Source organism: Schistocerca gregaria, chromosome X (assembly GCF_023897955.1).
Source record: "Schistocerca gregaria isolate iqSchGreg1 chromosome X, iqSchGreg1.2, whole genome shotgun sequence".
NCBI lineage: Eukaryota > Metazoa > Arthropoda > Insecta > Orthoptera > Acrididae > Schistocerca > Schistocerca gregaria.
In genome coordinates, this window is record NC_064931.1 from 570,652,537 (window position 1) to 570,668,821 (window position 16,285).

The 16,285-nt window shown below is 44.0% G+C and overlaps 1 protein-coding gene and 1 pseudogene across 1 annotated transcript in view; both read right to left on the reverse strand.

Moving 5' to 3' along the window:
• LOC126299097 (relaxin receptor 1) overlaps positions 1-16,285 on the reverse strand; it is a 756,631-nt gene that overhangs the window by 20,343 nt on the left and 720,003 nt on the right. Inside the window, exon 20 of the mRNA XM_049990771.1 lies at positions 5,748-5,959. Within this exon, the coding sequence (XP_049846728.1) occupies positions 5,748-5,959 (212 nt within the window). The remainder of the gene's footprint in view (positions 1-5,747; positions 5,960-16,285) is intronic.
• LOC126299861 (5S ribosomal RNA) lies at positions 6,474-6,592 on the reverse strand (annotated as a pseudogene).

The window sequence follows — 16,285 nt, forward strand, 5'->3', positions numbered from 1 at the left end:
CCATTATGGAGCCACCACCAGCTTGCACAGTGCCTTGTTGACGACTTGGGTCCATAGCTTCCTGGAGTCTGCACCGTGGTCAAATCCTGCCATCAGCTCTTACCAACTGAAATCTAGGATTATCTGACCACACCACGGTTTTCCAGTCGTCTATGGTCCAATCGATATGGTCACGGGCCCGGGAGAGGCGCTGCAGGCGATGTAATGCTGTTAGCAAAGGCATTCGCTTCGGTCATCTGCTGTCATAGCACATTAAAGCCAGATTTCTCCCCCCTGTCTTGACGGATACTTTCTTCGTATGTCCCACATTGATTTCTGAGGTTAGATTACGCAGTATTATTTCACGCAGTTTTGTTAGCATTGACAACTCTACGCAAAAGTTACTGCTCTCGGTCGTTAAGTGAAGGCCGTCAGACACTGCGTTGACAGTGGTGAGAGGTAACACCCGCAATTAGGTTTTCTGGACATACTCTTGACTTTATGGATCTCTGAATATTGAATTCGCTAACGATTTCCAAAATGGAATATCCTATGCCTCCAGTTCCAACCACCATTACGCGTTCAAATTGTGTTAATTCTCGTGATGCGGCCATAATCACGTCGGAAACCTTTTCACATGAATCACCCTAGTTCAAAGGAAAGGTCCGCCAGTGTATTTCGCTTGTATATCTTGTGTACGCGATGCTACCTACATCTGCATGTGTGCGTATCGCTATCCCATGACTTTCGTCACCTCAGTGTAGTTTAGCACCGCCACTTACACTCCATCAACACAAACGCACGGTTTCTAATTGTAGTATTCGTCTTATTGTGTTAAACTTTTAGCATAAGATTGCCTCCCTGATTGAGCAGACTGCGACAGCATTTTAAATTTTTAAATTCGGTCAGTATTTATATGAAGTATGGAAAATCCAGTTTCCATTGTCCCTGGAAGACGTTAGATAGGCAACCTGCAACTGGTACTTGCTTTCAGGTTCCGGTATAGTCACTTAGTAATATAGATGACACCCACCGACGTCTTTCTCTTTCCTCGGAAGACGAAAACATTGCGTGGCAGGCATTTCCAAAGTGACTACGAGCTGATTTTCTAAGTGGAAAGTTGCATCGACAGTTAAATGCAGACATCTACACTCCTGGAAATGGAAAAAAGAACACATTGACACCGGTGTGTCAGACCCACCATACTTGCTCCGGACACTGCGAGAGGGCTGTACAAGCAATGATCACACGCACGGCACAGCGGACACACCAGGAACCGCGGTGTTGGCCGTCGAATGGCGCTAGCTGCGCAGCATTTGTGCACCGCCGCCGTCAGTGTCAGCCAGTTTGCCGTGGCATACGGAGCTCCATCGCAGTCTTTAACACTGGTAGCATGCCGCGACAGCGTGGACGTGAACCGTATGTGCAGTTGACGGACTTTGAGCAAGGGCGTATAGTGGGCATGCGGGAGGCCGGGTGGACGTAACGCCGAATTGCTCAACACGTGGGGCGTGAGGTCTCCACAGTACATCGATGTTGTCGCCAGTGGTCGACGGAAGGTGCACGTGCCCGTCGACCTGGGACCGGACCGCAGCGGCGCACGGATGCACGCCAAGACCGTAGGATCCTACGCAGTGCCGTAGGGGACCGCACCGCTACTTCCCAGCAAATTAGGGACACTGTTGCTCCTGGGGTATCGGCGAGGACCATTCGCAACCGTCTCCATGAAGCTGGGCTACGGTCCCGCACACCGTTAGCCAGTCTTCCGCTCACGCCCCAACATCGTGCAGCCCGCCTCCAGTGGTGTCGCGACAGGCGTGAATGGAGGGACGAATGGAGACGTGTCGTCTTCAGCGATGAGAGTCACTTCTGCCTTGGTGCCAATGATGGTCGTATGCGTGTTTGGCGCCGTGCAGGTGAGCGCCACAATCAGGACTGCATACCACCGAGGCACACAGGGCCAACACCCGGCATCATGGTGTGGGGAGCGATCTCCTACACTGGCCGTACACCTCTGGTGATCGTCGAGGGGACACTGAATAGTGCATGGTACATCCAAACCGTCATCGAACCCATCGTTCTACTATTCCTAGACCGGCAAGGGAACTTGCTGTTCCAACAGGACAATGCACGTCCGCATGTATCTCGTGCCACCCAACGTGCTCTAGAAGGTGTAAGTCAACTACCCTGGCCAGCAAGATCTCCGGATCTGTCCCCCATTGAGAATGTTTGGGACTGGATGAAGCGTCGTCTCACGCGGTCTGCACGCCCAGCACGAATGCTGGTCCAACTGAGGCGCCAGGTGGAAATGGCATGGCAAGCCGTTCCACAGGACTACATCCAGCATCTCTACGATCGTCTCCATGGGAGAATAGCAGCCTGCATTGCTGCGAAAGGTGGATATACACTGTACTAGTGCCGACATTGTGCATGCTCTGTTGCCTGTGTCTATGTGCCTGTGGTTCTGTCAGTGTGATCATGTGATGTATCTGACCCCAGGAATGTGTCAATAAAGTTTCCCCTTCCTGGGACAATGAATGCACGGTGTTCTTATTTCAATTTCCAGTAGTGTATAACCGAAATCTCCGCCAAGATCTGTTGCATTGAAGAGTGAGTATGTAGAGTGAAACTGACATCATCACCAAGTTTATAGGTCGAGGCTAGATTTTTTCGAAGTGATAATTAAAGATTGATGACTACTCATTACGATAAACCAATGGTTCTCAAACTGTGGGACGAGAACCTCAGTGGGGTGCGAGTGGCGGGGGAATGGCTCGCGGTATATTATAAAAAATACTTTCTTAATTACAAATAATTACGTTGATCTTATGCTTCCAACAGAGAAGATGCTGTTCATCTGGATCGAATTTCGCCCAATGTTGGTGTTACGCCGGACGCTGTCGACGAAAATGAAACAGTGTTCATACTTTTAGCATTGTTTGAAATGATCGGTTGAGCTAGGTGGCGCCGGCCGTCGGCGGAATCGTCCATTGTCGGTTGCACTGCGACTGTATCCTTAACTATCACGAGGAGTGCAAGTCTTGTCTCGTGTATGTCGACGCCACCTTACAATCTCTTAAGACTTCGCGAGGACTGCAGTACGATACGGTTCCTGGTGAATGATAGACATGAGGACACCAGTGGTCCATCAGCCGGCGGAGGGGAGGGAGATACTCCAAAGGCGAAAACGAGACGGTATGATGAGAACTATTTATTGTTAGACTTCACGAAAACTACAATCAATTGTCAAGACCGTCCGCAGTGCGTAATTTGTCAAACCATTTTAGCTGCTGATAGCAAGAAGCCTAACACGTTAAAGAAACATCTTGAAACCAAACATCCTCAATTAACGGGAAAGCCAAAAGAATTTTGAGAAGTAAATGTTTTATTATCTTCCCAGAAGAACTTTGCTAAAATTTCGAGTGTGATTTGTAGCTTGTTACCAGATTTCTCATAAGATTTCTGAATGAAAGAAACCACACACTTCTGCAGAAACTCTAGCTTTACAAGAAGCAACTGATATAGTATCAACAATTTTTGGTGACTCATTTGCTCAGTAGTCGAAAAGTATTCCTATCTCTAATACCACAGCGCGTACAGGCATTTTTAGACATTTCTCACGATTTGCTCGAGCTGTTAATCGATAAACTACATAACACCTGGTTTGCACTTCAAGTGGAGGAAGCGACTGATATTCATAAACATGTCCATTTCACTGCTTATGTTCGTTTCTTTGATGAGAATAACCTTCGATACTAATTGCTTTACTGTGAAGCGATACTGAAAACAGCCACAGCTCAAAAGCCTTTTCTTAATCAAAACTGGATGTCATGGATAAGTGCATTGCATTATGCACAGATGGGGCTCGCTGAACTTCAGGAATTCGTGATGGATTGCAGGCGAAAGTTAAAGGTGTAGTTCCTGATGCAGTACGGACTCACTTCATGATACTTCGGGAGGCTCTGGCTGTTAAAGAACTTAGCCCACCCCTTTATGAAGTGCTGCATACGGAGATAGAAACAGTTAAATTTATTAAAGCAAGATCTATAAATTCAACGCTTTTTAAATTGCTATGGGAGGAGGTGACTGCTGAACACGCTCAGCTGCTCTTTTCTAGTAATTCTCGATGGATTTCACGGGGTAAAGCATTGAAAAGAATGTTTGACCTAAGGAATGAGGTATTCTGTTTCTTAAAGGAGAAAAGTCACTCTCTGGCAGACTGTTCTGGCAACGGAGATTACCTATTGAAAATGGCTTACTTCACTGATATTTTCGAGAAACTAAATATTCTTAACACTTCACGTCAAAGTAATCAGACAACTGTACCCACTTGGAATGAATGGCGTTCATAAAGGAGTTAGAGCTGTGACAAAACCGTGTGGAAAGTGGCCTGCTAGATATGTTCCCTACTCTAATGCCACTGTTAGAGGACACAGATAATACGACACTTTCAGTGGCGTTAAAAACTGTCTTCTTCATCATCTTGCAACATTAAAAGTTCATTCCGAATAGTATTTCAGCGGCGAGTTCGATAAACTTAACTGAATTAAAAATCCATTCAAAAATGCTCCTGCACTATCACGTCAAATATAAAAGAGCAAGAACAATTTATTCATCTTACTTGATATACTTCAATGAACAGTAGATTTAATGAAGTATCTTTCTTGGCGTTTTGGATGCATATTAGCAAGGAATGTCAACTCTGAGCCAAAATACAATGAAGATCTTGATTAATTTTCTAACTACATACTTGTGAGAGACTTCATGTAAGCAAAGAACTTCGAGTGACTTCTTTTGCTATTACACCGCGCCTTGAGAAACTTTCTTCTCAAAACCAAGCCAATTCATCACACTGAAATTTTTAACTTAAATTTTTGATGCTCTTATAATTCTCGTTTACTGAAATGTAAACAGTGTTAAATTCTTAGTTTTGAATAAATCAAACTGTGATAAAGATAAATAATGTGTTCCGTATTTTCTTTAATTCGTTTAACTGATGACTAACTGACAACCTCAGCTGCCGACAGGTGTTGTTGACATACTTCAATGTGGACAGCTGAAAATGTGTGCCCCGACCGGGATCTCCTGCTTACATGACAGACGCTCTATGCATCTGAGCCACCGAGGACACAAACGAATAGCGCGACTGCAGTTACTTATCCCTTGCTCGTTTCCAGTGAGACTCACATTTCCAACTGTCCACAATTCTACATATGCATTGTACATTATTCCAAGGAAAAGCTGCACGGTCATCAACAGTGACTGTTCTTCCGAGAACAAGTTACTGTCTTCGTATATATAATTCGTTTAGTTTTGGTTTCTGTTGGGAAAAATCCTTCTTAATTGAATTTGATAAAACAGTGCATAAGGCAAAGAAAATATTTTAAAAATGACTACTTTTATTAATGAAAATGGTTGGGGGCCAGAAGGGGTGCGGGTGGAGATGGGGGTAGCAGAGGAAGAAAATCTGAGAAGCCGCGCTGGATTAGCCGAGCGGTCTACCGCGCTGCAGTCATGGACTGTGCGGCTGGTCCCGGCGGAGGTTCGAGTCCTCCCTCGGGCATGGGTGTATGTGTTTGTCCTTAGGATAATTTAGGTTAAGTAGTGTGTAAGATTAGGGACTGATGACCTTAGCAGTTAAGTCCCATAAGATTTCACACCCATTTGAACGTTTTTTGAAAATCTGAGAACCACTGCGATAAACAAAATGACATCGTTATGCTTCTGCAACAATATTACAAAAGGGGAAGAAGTTGTGTGGTGCTTACTTTGACGAGCGGCAGCGACGTGAGATGCGAGCACTGTGCGTACTGCTGGCGACTGAGTCCCTGGGTCTCGGGGCTGCGGCGGCGGCTGCGACGGTCGCACACCAGCCCGCACAGGCGCGCCCAGTAGCGCGGCGTGGTGAACGTGTACAGCGCCGGGTTCACCGCAGAGTTCACCGGCAGCACCAGCACCACCAGCCACGCGTACACCTCGCCTGCGCACCACCACAAACACTTGACGGCTAAAACACTGACACGCGAACACCAGACCGCAACCGCACGGCTAAACATGCCGTACATCAGTATTACAATTGGACTCTACCCGGAGATGCCACGGAAGGCCCAACGGTTCCGATCGGCCGGCCGTTGTGGCCTAGCTGTTCCAGGCACTTCAGCCCGGAACCGAGCTGCTGCTACGGTCGCAGTTTCGAATCCTTCCTCGGGCATGGATGTGTGCAATGCCTTTAGGTTAGTTAGGTTTAACTAGTTCAAAGTCTAGTGGACTGATGACCTCAGATGTTAAGTCCCATAACGCTCAGAGCCATTTGAACCATTTGTTCCGATCGATCCGCCGTGTCATCTTATAGCCGGTAGGCGACAGTGGATTCGTATATGGAGGGCCATGTAGTCAACACAGCACTCTCGAGGCCGTTGTTTTCCTGACTGGAGTTGCTACTTCTCAATTGGTATCTCCTCAGTTGGCCTCACAAGGGCTGAGTGCAACCCGCCTGCTAACAGCGCTCGGCTGACCCTGACGGTCGTCCATCCAAGTGCTACCCAAGCCTGTCAGCACTTAACTTCGGTGATCTGATGGGAACCAGTGTTATCACTGTAGCAAGGCCGCTGGCCATATATCTATACTGCCTGACAAAGAAAGTGAACCACCCAGAAGGGGAGGATGAAACCAAACATCATGAGCTGAGAGAATATGTGAATTATTGCAATGACTACAAAATCGAGTCAGATTTACAAAGAACTTGGCTGTAAGTACTCAGTTGTCAGTCTGACACTACACCTGCTCTAGCCCTGATGGATGCACTGAATTGATTGGGATGTGTGTCATAAATCCTTTGTATAATCTTCTGGGGAAAGTTGACCCACAACTGCCGTAAATGGTATTTTATGTACTGAATTCGGGGACAGAAATAAAGTTGACGACCGAGCTGGGCTCACACGTATTCTGTCAGTGACAGAGTTGGTGTTCCTTCCGACCACGGAAGTATCTCATCATCACACAGTTTGGAGAGACACATGCCGTGTGTGGATGAGCATTGTCCTGTTGAAAAATGGCCAATGATATTGTTGCATGAGAGATAACACATGAGGGCGTAGGACGTTCGTAACGTACCGTTGTACATTCAGAGTTCCCTCAGTCACTACCAGCAGTGATCTGAAACAATAAATGATAATTTCGCATACAATGATGCCAAGCGTAACACTGCTGGGTCTCCTCAAAATATTGGAAAAATGGGATCTTTTCGCAAGTCGCCGTCGTACTCGCAGACGATGGCCGTATGTAGTAATACAGAATCAGTTCATCGCTGAATACAATGTGACGACATTCGTCACCAGTCTGTATATCCTGGATATTGCACCAGTTCAAATGCAGACGTTCGCGTTTTAGTATTAACAGCAGCTTCTGTCAGTCTCCAGCCGATAACGAGGTATGCCACTGAATGTTTCTGAGAGTCAATTACTTCACCTCGGGTGGCAGTTGCAAATGTGAGGGGTACAATGTACTTGGTGTATAATACAACGGTCCTCCCTTGTGGTGGTCAGATGTGGTCGATTAGAACACTAACGATGTATATGCCTTCCCTCACATTCCCGTGCAAGCTAACACTGGGCCACTGTCACATCCGAATGCCCCACACATCTTGATATTACTCGTTTTGACCAGTCCTCCAGATGGAGGCCCACAATGAGACCCCTCTTAAACTCTGTCAGGTACAGATAACGCTGTTTCAAACGAGTACGCGGCTTTTCCGTGTCCTTCACAGTGATTACTCAACATCTGGCGCTGTTCAACCCCCACATATGCCCTAACAGGCCCGGTAACAACATTAAACACGGACAACATGAATATGTTCTGGTGGAGAACTGCAACTCCAGTCATTTACATGCTCGCCGATGATGCCGCATTCAGTGAATACAGATCTGTCTCAACCTGCAGTCAATGCGAACAAAACTGCATGCAATGGACGTATAGAGTCTACCACTTCGCAAAATGCCACTGGTCGTCTTCGTTGGACCAAACAATACAGAAACTGGACGATAGCTAATCGGAAGTGTGTAGTGTGTTCCAAAGAGTAGCGATTTTTATTTATTTATTTATTTTTCAAATGATGCAGGGCGTCCAGTACGCAGACCGAATGAGGCCTTTAACGGATAGCGCATTAGGGGTTGGACTCAGGGAGGAGGTGGCTGCGCGGTGTTTTTCATACCAACACCTGCGCCCACTCATTGAGGCTGCCGTGAACATCAACCACGATATTTGTTTCAATATTCTCGATGATCAAGTGTAACCCTTTCTTCTACATCCTCATGTAGAGTGTGCTGTGAAAACTCCAGTCTTCCACGATGACAGGAGCTGTGTTCACAAGACTGCACGCATACATTCACCATCCGACTTCATGCTACAGAGAATTCCTGAGATTGTTTGGAACACAGGGTTGTAATGTGGCAAACTACAACCCGGAAATAAATTTTGAATTAAATACTAATCCTAAAAAATATTTCTTGTATGCCACTTTGATTTCTACAGTAAATACAGCCTATATTGTTCACTCGCATGTGGTACTTCTCCACCTGCAACCTCCTCTTTATGTTACACTACCCGCAGTTAGCTACAGAAACTTCCATTGCTCAAGATCTGCCAGATGAGTTATACCTACTAAAACATGTGTAAATATATCTACGTCTACATCAGTACTCTGCATGCCACCTGACAGTGTGTGGTGGAGGGCACTTCTTGTACCACTAACTGATACCCTCTTCCCTGTTCCATTCGCTAATGGCGCGTGGGAGGAATGATTGTCGGTAAGCCTCTGCATTAGCTCTCATTTCTCGAATTTTCTCGTTGTGAACATTTCGCGACGCATATGTGGGAAGAAGTAATATGTTGTCCGACTCTTCCCGGAAAGTATACTCTCGAAATTTCAATAATAAAACTCTCCGTGATGCACAACACCTCTCTTGTAGCGTCTGCCAGTGGAGTTTGTTAAGCATCTCTGTAACGTTCTGTAGAAGGTTGAAGATCCTATGTCGAAACGCACCACTCTTCGTTGGGTCTTCTCTATCTCTTTTGTGTGTCCTACTTGGTAAGGGTCCCAGATTGATGAAAAATGCACATGCATAGGTCGAATAAGCGCCTCGTCACCCTTAATGGATGAACTGTATTTTCTTGAGATTCTTCCTATGAATTCCAGTCTGGCATTTGCCTTTCCTACTAAATGTTTTATGTAGCCATTCCATCTAAAATCTCTCCAGATTAATACTCTAGAAACTTTATGGTAGTTACTGTTACCGGCAGTTTGTCGTCGAGAGTGTGGTTGTACAATAGGGGATTTATCTTCCTATGTATGCGCAACACGCTACATTTGTCTACTCTCAGGGTCAACTGCCAGGTACTGCACCATATTTAAAGGCTCTGTTGGTCCTTCTGCAAATCGTTACTGCTTTCTGGCGTTGCTATCTTCTTATAGACAACAGTCTGTGAACTTCCTGAAAGTGCTTCCGACGGATCCTGCTAGATCATTTATGTCCATTGTAAACAATAACGGTCCTATCACTCTTCCTTTGGGGTACTCTCCAAATTACCTTTGCATTTGTCGATTTTGTTCGTAAAGAGCGACGTGTTGAGTTCTACCTGCAAGAAAGTCGTCAATCCAGTCGCAAATCTGGCCCGATACTCGGTAAGCTCGTATTTTTTTCTATAGTGAGCAACAACAGTCTTGTCATACTTTGACGTATGCCTCATTCACTATTCGCTTCTGGCAACGTCCTGTAGAATTACTGTCAAATAATCTGAAAGCACGTGTTTAGACTGTGAAGTGAGTGTCAGGAATTCAAACACCTTCATAGAAACAGTGTACGTGGAGAGGATTCACAACTTCTACTTTCCTTTAAGTGCGCCAGATTCTTCCACGAAACGCACAGACCGGGGCAGGCACCGGATCTTTGACTTCCACTCCGAGGAAACTACTCTGCTAGTGCTTTCTCCTTTATGAAATTAGCAGCAGCGACCAGTCCCGACCCCGCAGTGTCAGATCCAGATTCCTGCGAAGTCGGCGCTGCTGTCGTCTGAGCCTCGATGGCGACTTTCTTTTCAAGAGCTGGTTTGGCTTTCGGGATTCTGCGGAACAGTCGACATCTGGATGGCTCTCAGCAAGTAAACTTGCACCGACCGGAGTCCAAACGGGAAACGGAGATTAAAAGAGGCTTAAAATTATCAGCACCTATTAATGTTACAAAAGGGCTGACACGAGGACATTTTATTTAATTTATTCGTAGAAAATGGAAGAACGGCTGAGGGGGATGGGAAACATTGTTAATTATATCCAGGTGTTTTCTTTAAGGTTTTCTGATGACCAAGCCATTCTGGCGCAAATTGAAACCGATCCTGACTTCATGATTCGATCATTATATTGGGAATAAGACAAATGGGCACTGCAGATGAGTCTAAGGAAAACCGAATATGTGGTAGTTAATAGTGATACATTAGTGAACAAACAGTTAGGAGACAGACAGAAAAATTTAAATGCCTGGGAGTATATGTTGACAAAAATGAATTGGATAATACAAAAGTAAAATACAGAATAAAGCAAAGCGGAAAAGTAATAGAGTGTATGGATTCTTTTTGGTGGGACAGAGCTATTTCTAACAATAAGTAAAGAGTGGGTACACTAATGGTTGAACCTATCATATGCTGTGGAACAGAAGAAAGAAATTAAATGGAGGCCTCAAAAGAAGGTAATAGCTGTATATGAATTATTTACGAAGCAGCGACCGAATATCAAGAATTGAGAAAAACATAATGATGAAGTAAGATCTAGAATGAGGGCAAATGAGACAGCGATAGAAAGATTTGAAAGAAAATCATTAAAGTCATATTGGCATTTGTTGAGAAAGCCAGATCATTAAAGGGTCAAATAAAATTTTTGAATGAAATCACTTGGAAGACGTGAACGTAGCGCAATACGACGTTCTTGGAATGACCACATCAAGGAAATAATGGATACAAATGGTTCAAATGGCTCTGAGCACTATGGGACTTAACATGTAAGGTCATCAGTGCCCTAGAACTTGGAACTACTTAAACCTAACTAACCTAAGGACATCACACACATCCATGCCCGAGGCAGGATTCGAACCTGCGACCGTAGCGGTCGCGCAGTTCCAGACTGAAGCGCCTAGAACCGCTCGGCCACCCCGGCCGGCGAAATAATGGATCTTCGCGGTGTATGCAAGGACGACGCTCTTAATAGAGAGGTTTCGCAGAAGATATCAGGAGTAAAGCAAAATACTTTATATTAATTTTTCATGTAATAATATAATAATAATAATTGTTTATACCAATGTTTTCGTTTTGAACCTTTAAAACATTAGTAGCTACGTCCGTTGTATGGGGGGTAGCAGTACAGATTTAATTACGATATCGATAAAATAAAGTTACGGTTTGTTTGTTTGCAGGTACATGTCTGCACTCGTGATGCACACTGAAATCCCGGCATCACGTTGTTGTTACAAGCCCAACTCCATTGTATCAATGGGCCTCACCATTTTGAGGCACCTGGAAGAGACAGAAGTTGGAAACCTAGTCTGTTTGTGAATTTAATGTGCTAAGTTACGTAAAAATTCGAAGACGTTTTATTTTAGTGCATTCATTCACTTATTTGTTTTATGTGCGCCACTGGTACAACAAGATTATGAAAAATATACCTAGTGACATCAGAGCGAATGCCCCATAAACTTTAATGAAATGTGTACTGTCAGTTTTGCCATTGATCGATATTCGCCTAAAACGTACGTCCTTTCATCCTGTATACGAAATATATTCACAGTTCCGAATACGAACAACCTTCAGTTTGTTCCCTCTTTACGAGAGCGGTCGCCTTAACAGCTTTGCCTATCCGTGCACGACTCATGGCATGATCCAAACATCCAAATGTCACCGTTCATGCTTAACAACCTGTACTCGTACACACATTGTGTAATTCCCGTACAGGTGATGACATTTTAATTGAAAGTAGCTGCCTGGTATTTGCGGATAAATGCGATATTGCAGTGCCTGTGTTATTAAGAAGAACGATACAATATTCCTTTGGACATGCATTCTTCTAAGCAACACAAGCTCTGCAATATCATATCACCTTCTATTCCGTATAGTGTATCACTGTCCTCCTTTGTATAGGAGCCAGTGTGCTCAGCAGCAACTCTAAAGAAATCACAGCGTACAAAATAAAATTTATAAAATCATCGGATTTTTAAGTGACAGTTCACAGATTTCCTTCAGTCAAGAGCGCCAAAGAAAAAGAAAAAATAGCTCAGACAGTTGAATCTCGTAGATCGCGAAAGCTAGACAAAGTGTAGGACGAATGACATGTTTTTATGAATTGTGACAGCTCAGGTCCAGACAAAGTGTTAGGGTTTAAACTTACTGACACGTTTTAAATGCAAGAAAGGTGTGTGTTAGTATGATGCAACAAAAGTAATCCGATAGCGAGTATCATTATTCCGGTAGGAATACAGCGGATATACCGACGCGTGAAGTTGTTAGTAGTGGGTTGAGACCGCGGGTGGAGAATGCAGTTGATTTTTCAAAACTACTCTTAGCGCAGCAAGGTTATGGGAAACAGGATTGCTAGTCAGACCATACGCCCCGAAAACAGTCCCGAAGAAGTTCTAAAGGAATCAAATCTGGAGGTCGAGTTACTCACTCAATGCCCCAAATTGTTTCCTATTAGAAATATTCCTTCAAAAGATGAGCAATATGTTGTCGAAAATTCTCTTCTAGTGGGATGTACAAATCATCGGCCTAAGGCCATGGAAGAGCGGCAGGCAAAGTTGCACGTGTAATTGTGGAGGTTTTGGGCTCTAGCTAAAGATATAACACTCCACACACGGAAACTCCTTTGTCCGAAGGCGTCCTTTTCACGGTTACTTACAATGATCTGCAAGCCCTCAACCATATATGTAGTCACCTGACACGTGCAGTGGAGATAAGAGGAATGTACCACCGGTGGTAAGTCTGTAGCGGGTTTTTATAGCTTTCATTGAAACACACTTGTGTGTCAGACACTAATTTATTAATTCACTATTGGCTTTAGCCATTAAAATACCACATGTGGTCATTTTCTTTATGTTATCCATTGGTATTGCTGTATATGTCTGCTTTGTCTGTGACTTCTTGAAACCAATTATTAAATCGATTACACAATCGTATGCAACAGATGCTGATTATGGTATATACGGTCAGAATATAGAATTAAAGTCGAGTTCCTTATGCGATAATCGGTTTAAGATCCACTCGTATTGTATAATACACAGGGGCATAGGGGGATAGTTTGAGAAACTGTGAGGTGAGGTAGACCTGACGAACACCTCTATACCACACTGCACGCTGTTCAAATTCAAATGGCTCCGAGCACTATGGGACTCAACATCTGAGGTCATCAGTCCCCTAGAACTCAGAACTACTTAAACCTAACTAACCTAAGGACATCACATACATCCATGCCCGAGGCAGGAGTCGACCCTGCGACCGTGGCGGTCGCGCGGTTCCAGACGAAGTGCCTACAACCGCCCGGCCACACCGGCCGGCACTACACGATGTAATTTGTAGCGGTTACTCCAAAGTAGTTTAGCAGAACGCCAGAATGGATTTCTATTTCCGTCTTTGAAACAAACCAAGAAAACTGTTAAATACAGAATCACCTATTACGGAGTATGTATGACTAGTAAACAGTCTGTGTAATGACATTCCAGGCTTTAGATAAAGATGACAGCGTCACGCCTGCAATGGTATCCAGCCGCAGAAATACGTCACCTATTCTGGTTAACTGCACTTTTTACGGTAATTTAAAAAGTTTGTTAGATAAGCACAGCATGTGTGTGGTTTATTTAGCGAGAGACGAAACTTTCCTTAGTACTAACTATGCAATAGATTGCAAGATTACTACTATAAACAACTGATAGTAAGATCAAGAGCTGAACAAGAACTGAACTAAATGTTACATCTGTCGTGATGACTGGGTGTTGTGTGATGTCCTTAGGTTAGTTAGGTTTAAGTAGTTCTAAGTTCTAGGGGACTGATGACCATAGCTGTTAAGTCCCATAGTGCTCAGAGCCATTTGAACCATTTTTGTTACATCTGTAGAGGAATCCTGACATCACAATTACAATTTCACGCCAACCAACTTATTAACTTCGTTTTGGTCTCGTTATAGTTCGGCACACAGTTTAGTAGTTGCTGCCTTACTAAACTGAAAAACATTATTTTATTTTTTGTGGTGAAGAGCGTGAGAGCATATTGTACTTTTTTTAAATTCAAATGGTTTCCATAACAATTGCCTTATTTTATTTATTAACTATGTTTCAAAAACAGCTACCAACCACTAATTTACAGACTTTTTTTTCAACGTACTTTACTTTTCCGTGCCATTACCGGTTTTGAACTTTCGTTCATCCTCAGATGGCTGCATTACAAGATGAGATGCTAATCAGGCGTTGGAAATTTTGTTTGCATTGTTGTCCAATCGTTAAAATACATTGACTGATAAATATTCATAAAGGAAATTCTTTTATGAAGATTTAAATATTCATAAAGGAATTTTCTTTATGAATATTTATCATTTAATACCAGGGGCGTTCACTACATACGCCAGCATTTCTGTTTCTCGACCAGTTTCGATTGAAAAAATGTGGAATCTTTTGTGGAGCTTCGTGGAATAGCCCCGCTGCTGGCTCTATAGTTTCATGAAGTTAAAATTGGTGACTGTGCTATAGGTAGCCTTCAAAATGGCATCTGTAACGGAGTGCGTTCCAACCAGAGAGCTGTCATAGAGTTTCATTTGGCGGAAAACCAAAGCATCTCAGGCAGCCGCTTGCAGAGTGTCTACAGAGACTTAGCAATGAACAAAAGCAAGGTAATTCGTTGGGTGAGGCGTCTGTCATCATCGCAACAAGGTCGCGCAAACCTGTCCGATCCCCCGCTTGCCGGCCGGCCGCACACGGCTGTGACTCCTGAGTGTTGGAAAGTGCGGACACACCCATTCGAAGTGATCGACGGATCATAATCAAATACCTCGCTGCACAGCTGGCAGTCTCTGTTGGTAGTGCTGACACACTCCTCCAGGTGTGGTGCTCAAAGGTGTGTGCCCTCTGCGTTCCTCGCCACCTAACAGAAGACAATAAAAAGCAACAGAGGGTCATCTGTGCGGGATTGCTTGCACGTTACGAGGCTCATCCTGACAATTTTTTTATAACATCGAAACAGAGGATGTGTGCCCTCTGCGTTCCTCGCCACCTAACACAAGACAATAAAAAGCAACAGAGGGTCATCTGTGCGGGATTGCTTCCACGTTACGAGGCTCATCCTGACAATTTTTTTCGAACAGCGAAACAGAGGATGCAACATGGGTTCATCACTTCGAGCCGGAACCGAAGCAATCCATGGAGTTGTGCAACACGACCGCTCCTCCGCAGAAAAAGTTGAAAGCCGGACTCTCAGCTGGTAAAGTCATGGCAGCGGTTGTCGACTTCTAGAGTTGTACCAAGTGGGCATACAGGCCCTCCCAGTAATATGGCGTAAGGACGTCGCACTGAACAGAGATTACGCTGAAAAATAAGGGTGTGTAGCCAAAACAGTGGGGAATAATATTGTGTGTTGGAATCCTGAATAAAGCCAGCCTCCTTTCAGAAAGAAATGTGTTGCATTACTTATTGAACGGTCCTCGTATAATTTTACGATAGGGAATAATTCCTTTACAAATATTTATCGTTTATATATTTTCATGATGGGGCACTATGGCAAACGAAACAACCAACGTCTGATTAGTAATTTATATTGCAATATAGACATCTGACTATGAACGGAAGTTCGAAACCTGTAATGGCATGTAAAATTAATTGTGTTGAAAGGAAAGGTGTTTAAATTAGTAGTTGGTCACTCTATCTATAACATAGTTTACAATACAACCTTGTAAACCTCACAATGTCAATCATTCACATAATAGCTCCAGTTTATTTATTGCTTTTTGTGAATTTTTTGGCCACGAGTAAGAAATGGGGAAGCTGCAATGGTTTTAAGAGTTCTCCTTTGAAAACTAGGAACGGTGTTCATTCTCTGAAAATTGTTTCGAGCAATTGGTTCATATGCCCACGCGAATAGTAGGGCCTAAACGGTTGTGAAAACACACTTGACGTCTTCGCAACAAACAATACCTGGGACAATAACGAGCATCAAAACGGATACAGTAATTAGTGAACACAGAGTTGTCGTAGCGACACTGAACTCCCAAATCCACCAAAAATAAAGGAAA